The sequence below is a fragment of the Urtica dioica genome, chromosome 9 (assembly GCF_054948205.1).
Source record: "Urtica dioica subsp. dioica isolate 48M chromosome 9, U.dioica_male_clone48M_v1_H2, whole genome shotgun sequence".
Classification (NCBI taxonomy): Eukaryota; Viridiplantae; Streptophyta; class Magnoliopsida; order Rosales; family Urticaceae; genus Urtica; species Urtica dioica.
The window spans coordinates 14,844,131-14,849,987 of NC_142764.1; the positions used below are offsets into that span (position 1 = coordinate 14,844,131).

General features: G+C 38.6%; 2 protein-coding genes across 2 annotated transcripts; one reads left to right on the forward strand and one right to left on the reverse strand.

The window, feature by feature from the left end:
* Positions 1–1,357: 1,357 nt before the first annotated feature.
* LOC149385193 (putative pectinesterase/pectinesterase inhibitor 25) lies at positions 1,358–2,737 on the reverse strand. Its single transcript, XM_089626267.1, has 2 exons — positions 2,323–2,737; positions 1,358–2,028 (listed from the first exon to the last, which is right to left on the reverse strand). The coding sequence occupies exons 1-2, from the start codon at positions 2,735–2,737 to the stop codon at positions 1,358–1,360; spliced, it is 1,086 nt and encodes a 361-aa protein (XP_089482393.1).
* Positions 2,738–3,244: 507 nt separating this feature from the next.
* On the forward strand, positions 3,245–4,105 carry LOC149385194 (uncharacterized). Its single transcript, XM_089626268.1, has one exon. It carries the CDS (start codon positions 3,245–3,247, stop codon positions 4,103–4,105), a length of 861 nt encoding a protein of 286 aa, XP_089482394.1.
* Positions 4,106–5,857: the final 1,752 nt, after the last annotated feature.

Consider the following 5,857-nt stretch of genomic DNA (forward strand, 5'->3'; position numbering starts at 1 on the left):
TACCCGATCGAGGAGAGTAAAGAATCGTGATTTTCTTCATATCTTCTTCGTTGACTTAGATTAGTAGAAAACTCTAGTCAATTGTGTAATCGTTTGAGCTATTGTGTTTTATTGCATGTTATTGTTTTAATAAGATTATAGGCCGAGAGGATAATAATATGTCAATTGCATAGGTTTGCTAGAACACTCGAGAGAGGCTGGTGAATTTTGATACAACAAGATTAGAATTCATAGAAGTAGATTTTTGTTATTCGAGCCCGAAACATCCGACTTAGTTAGTTCCGGTGTAATTGTGACACATTCTTTCCCTTTATTTACAATTCGTGTTAATTCTTAGCTTTTGGTTTATTTAGTTTTGTTAATCGTCTCAAAACCTCGTCACTTTTTTTTGTTGGAATCAATTCGCTACAAGTTAGAGTAAATCGTTAAAAATTACTAGTTCTCGTGTGATCGATACTCGTACTTCACGTATACACTATATTACTTGGGCGACATGTGCGCTTGCGTGTGTGATTTATTCGCAACATCGACCCTTGTTCAAACTATTCACGATCTACGTGGCCAAAAAAAAAAGAAAGTTATTTGCAATGAAACAAGAAGCATGTAGAAAAGATGTAGAGTTTGGAGTATTAAAGTCAAGATTCGCAACTGTGGCAGAACCATCTCGCTTATAGAGTAAGAAAGTGTTACATGATATCATGACATCGTGTATTATTATGCATAATATGCTAATAGGAGATGAACGTGATGCTAACCCAACCATTGAACAACGAGCCGAAGTCCCAAATGAAGAAGTTTAGATGGCGGGTGATGACAATGCTCGATTTCAACAATTCTTAGCTTGGCACTGACAAATCAAAGATAAAGACGCTCATATTGAACTTCGAAATGCATTAATTGAGCACACTTGTAGAATGAATATATTAATTCTGATAAATAGTATGATGTAATCTATCTTTTAAATGTATGATTTTTTTTTTGAATTATATAAATGTAATATGTTTTTGAAGTTATGTAATTTTTATTCTATTGTTAAATTTTTATATTTTAATTTTTCTTAAATATTGATAAATAATAAATAATTTTAATCACTTAATTAAAAAACATAAAAGTTATAATTATTTATTGAAATATTTATTAATAAAGAGATTTTTTAAAGTCTTAATAATATTATAATGGTGAATAGTATTTTTAGTGTGAAATTTGGAGTTGTGATTGGAGTTGTAAAAAAGTTGGTTAAAAATACACAAAAGTGATGTGATTTCAACACCAAAATTAGTGCATAGATTAGAACTCTTAGGATTGTAATCTGAATTACTATATTAATCTGAAAGTGAATGCTCCAAATTCAAAAATCCTATAGTAAGCCGGAAGTGAAAGGTATGTCTGTAAAAGGTAACCAAGACTGACCATCTGTAAAATTCTGAACTGTGAAAGACAAAGCATCCGACAAACTCATGGCTCTCCGATACCCACGCCACTTAACCCTAGCACTCGTGTTGGAGCCAGGACCAGAATTCTTGAACTCCCCGTAGTACAGCGTGTCAAGCCCTGTTGTGCCGTTCATCTTCCGCCACCCCTCGGCCTTAATAGCACCCCCAAGATACGACTGCATGTAAACAGTCCTCGCATATCGACTCCAAGGTCGACCAAGGAACCCATTGGAAATGGAGCTTCTTGTGGTGGAGTCGATAGTGCAGTTGTGGAAGACGATGCCTGTATTCTCGCCAGGGTGCTCTCGATTTTGGGCGGCAACGGTGAAGGATTTGGCTTTTCGGCCCATGATGAAGCAGCTCTGGAAGATGGCTGAGGCGTCGCCGAAGATGAAGTCCACGGTGCCGGTGACGTGGCAGTTACGGTAAAATTGGGTTTTCGAGTGGACGTAGAGTGTGTCTTGGTATCCCTCGAAGCTGCACCGATAAAAGGCTGACCGGTCTGCCTGGTTCACCACCGCCACCGCTTGGCTTCCCGGTCCTGCTGTGTTTCGGAACGCCACATCGATGGCTATGAAGTTGTCTCCTTCAACGGCTATATAGGTATATAATATTTGGATAGTTAATTTACATTTTATATAATCGGTATATTGCTGTGAAGTAGAAACTAATTACATTTGATATTTCTTTGAATATTTTCAGGGAATTTACTAGATATATGTCCAAATCTCGCAAGTTATTAATTAACTTTTATCGTTTAGAATAATTTCGAAGAGGCTAGGTTTGCATAATTTAGTAATTTTAAATAGTTCTAGAACACATGAATTTTAATTTGGGAATATAATCACAGAAATTAGAGTATATTAACTAGTTATTAGGTTTTACTAACCAAACGTTGCGGAACGGAAAGTAGACCAACCAGAGGCATAGCTGTGATTTCCGGTGATAATTGTGGAATTAATTCCATCTCCAAGAAGCAGTACGCTTTGCTTGGTGGCGGGGATGCTTATATACTCTTCATAAACTCCAGTTTTGGAGTATATTACGAAATAGCCATCTTGAGGCCTAAGTCTATTTGGCGCGAATTCGATGGCTTCTGCGATGGTCGTGAAGTCTCCGGGGCTGTCTTTGCTGACAATCACGCTGTCGCTCACCAGAATTCCGTTCCCTCTCAAGCTTGGAAGATTTAATTTTCCCGTGGACCCACACTTTGATGTTGCTGATGAACTGCAATCTCGCGATTTCTTCAGGGCCTTCAAAAGTTTAGTGAAAGACGCAAAAAAAAAAACGTGATTCTCATCCATATTAGAGTCTACGTGTCATTAGTGATGTATTAAGTCAGCTTATGTTTTTTCTATGTTGCTCACGTGTCACGGTATTATTGGATACTGTTAGATATAATCTTGACTTGGTCAAGATGTAATTGTCATTTTTTTTGTGTGTGTTTTTCTTTTAATTAAAGTAACGTAGATGATGGGCTAGTGGTCAGACTTGTAGTTTGAATATTGCTGAATTTTTCAATTATTAGATAGCTAAAATAGTGGATCTTAAGTAGTCATTTATTTGTACGTGTGTTAGTGGGTTGTACTGCTAGATTTGTGGGAGAGTGGGTTAGTGCTTTATGTTGATATATATATGTAACGCACAACTGCTTGTTTTATATCAGAAAATCAATACAACATAATGTTTCCTTTGTAATTGCAATATATGTGTTTTGAAATGTCTTCGTTCTTTCTAAAATACATTGGTTCTCTCTATATTTTGATGTTTATTTAGGGACCATATCCAACAAGTGGTATCAGAGCGCCAGGATGCCGAAGCAAATGCCGTCGCCGAGCCGGGTCGTCGCAGATGTAGCGATGCAAAAGGGCAGGAGAGAGCGAGTCATGACGCTTCAATATCCGTTGCTCACACGGAGCAACTACGGTGCATGGTCGATCAAGATGCGGGTCAACTTGCAAGCTCAAGGTGTGTGGAATGCTATCGAGCATGACGAAGTTGACGAACAAACGGATAGATTGGCTCTCGCCGCCATCTATCAAGGAGTCCTGGAAGATTTACTCCTAACGTTGGCGGAGAAGGACTCGGCCAAGGAAGCGTGGGAGATGCTCAAGACGATGCACATGGGCACGGAGCGCGTCAAGGAGGCAAAGGTGCAAACCTTGAAGAGTGAATTCGAGGTGCTTCGCATGAAAAATGGCGAGTCGGTGGATGACTTTGCGATGAAGTTGACGGCGATTGTCAACGGCATCCGAGCATTGGGCGACAAAGTAGAAGAAGTCTACGTTGTCAAGAAGCTTCTCCGGGCAGTCCCACCAAAGTTTTTGCAGATCGTGACGTCGATCGAGCAATTTGGAGATCTCAAGACCATGACGATGGAGGAGATGATTGGTCGTCTCAAGGTTCACGAAGAGAGACTTCGTTGTTACGAAGAGAAGGAAGAGAACGGTTTGCTTCTCACACGCTCGGAGTGGGTGTCACGGACGAAGAGGAGTGGTGGAAATGGCGGTGATAACCGTGGCCGAGGTCGCGATAAAAGCAAGATTAAGTGCTTTAATTGCGATGTGTACGGTCACTATGCGTCGGAGTGCCAAAAACCCCGCCGTGATCAAGAGGAGGAAGCCAACCTCACTTTCGAAGCCAATGCCGATGAAGAGCCGGCACTTTTGTAGGCTATGTGCGAAATCTGCCCGGAGCGAAGAATCTTGAATCAAGTCAAGTTTACGGGGGAGATTGTTAGATATAATCTTGACTTGGTCAAGATGTAATTGTCATTGTTTTTTTTTGTGTGTTTTTCTTTTAATTAAAGTAACGTAGATGATGGGCTAGTGGTCAGACTTGTAGTTTGAATATTGCTGAATTTTTCAATTATTAGATAGCTAAAATAGTGGATCTTAAGTAGTCATTTATTTGTACGTGTGTTAGTGGGTTGTACTGCTAGATTTGTGGGAGAGTGGGTTAGTGCTTTATGTTGATATATATATATGTAACGCACAACTGCTTGTTTTATATCAGAAAATCAATACAACATAATGTTTCCTTTGTAATTGCAATATATGTGTTTTGAAATGTCTTTGTTCTTTCTAAAATACTTTGGTTCTCTCTATATTTTGATGTTTATTTAGGGACCATATCCAACAGATACTAAGTAGTTCTGTAACTACAGAATTTGTTCGTTCTGTTATATACAACTCTGTAATCATTTTGATCAATTTAATGAGAATTCAATCTTTCTCAAGCTCATTCGTACCAGTAAGGTGCTTTGATTATGGTGTATATATTTGAAACGTAAAACAAAAAATTGCATGAATAATTAGTCGTATATATGAGACCATTGAACGTGGTTGCTTATGGTGTGAAAATGTATTTCAATGTCTTGCTAAACAAGAAGAGAAATGAGTGAAGAAATAAGACACACCTTGATTATGTCAGTCAGCGATTGGGGGGGCCTCTTAGCATCGTTTACAGTTCGATGTGCAGTTTTGGAATTACGATGCCTGTGACGGCCGTGTCCTCGGCCTGAGCTCATCTGATCATCACTATCAGTAGACAGTGCTTGAGTCACCGTCCCGTAAATCTTACCGGCGCAAGATATCTCCGCAGAAGCCTCGGCAACGATTAAGCGGCACAGTTTCGGGTGAGCAGCGAAGTCGCATCTTGGCGTTGCGGCGGCCGAGAAGAAGAGAATGTTGACGAAGAAGATCGAGGAATACATCATATTGATGTTGTGATCAAGTTGATCGCTACGATTATGTAAATCATGTTCTCTCTTGTCTCTGTCTCGCTTATTTCTTTCTTTTTATAAGAGAAGTATTTGTTAGGACGAGTATCCTGTTCCGTAAGCCGAGTCTTTATAGAGATTAGTTTCCTAATTATAAAAATTAATGTGGATTACGAATACTAGTTTGCTTCCGCTTTCATCCATGCACTTGCAATAATCTGGCTCGGCCCACAACAATAGGTCCCGTACGTTCTGAAGCCCAATATTTTTAAATTGATTTTCAGTAGCAAGTTCAATTTACCTAGAAAAATGACACCACGTGCAACATTTTAAAAATAAGTGATTTATAAACAACTAGCCTAATTATAGAGGAGATTTTTAAATTATAACCAAACTATCAATTTATTTAGGCAAATAGTTCATATTTCTCATACTTCCATAATTGTCATTGGTTTCATAAAACTTCGTCCTTATTTGTTTGTTAATTCCAAATTTTTTCCAGTTATTCATCATCGGATTTGAATCAAAGAATCGTTTGTCAAATCGGAGACAGGTATTTTGTTTTTTCGAATGGTAAATAATATTTACTATCGTATGACCGGACTGTAAATATTATTTACCATTAAAATTATCCTGCGATTTGCAACCAGGATATTCGACGACTCATTTGGAATAGATGGCTTAGGATCGTCGATTTCGTACA

What these genes read in the sequence shown, in the direction of transcription:
- LOC149385193 (XM_089626267.1), bottom strand. Translation starts at nt 2,737, where the DNA reads ATGGATGAGAATCACGTTTTTTTTTTTGCGTCTTTCACTAAACTTTTG. An exon ending in TTTCCGTTCCGCAACGTTTG is followed by an intron (nt 2,029 to 2,322) that starts GTTAGTAAAACC and finishes ATACCTATATAG; the next exon opens with CCGTTGAAGGAGACAACTTC.
- LOC149385194 (XM_089626268.1), top strand. Translation starts at nt 3,245, where the DNA reads ATGCCGAAGCAAATGCCGTCGCCGAGCCGGGTCGTCGCAGATGTAGCG.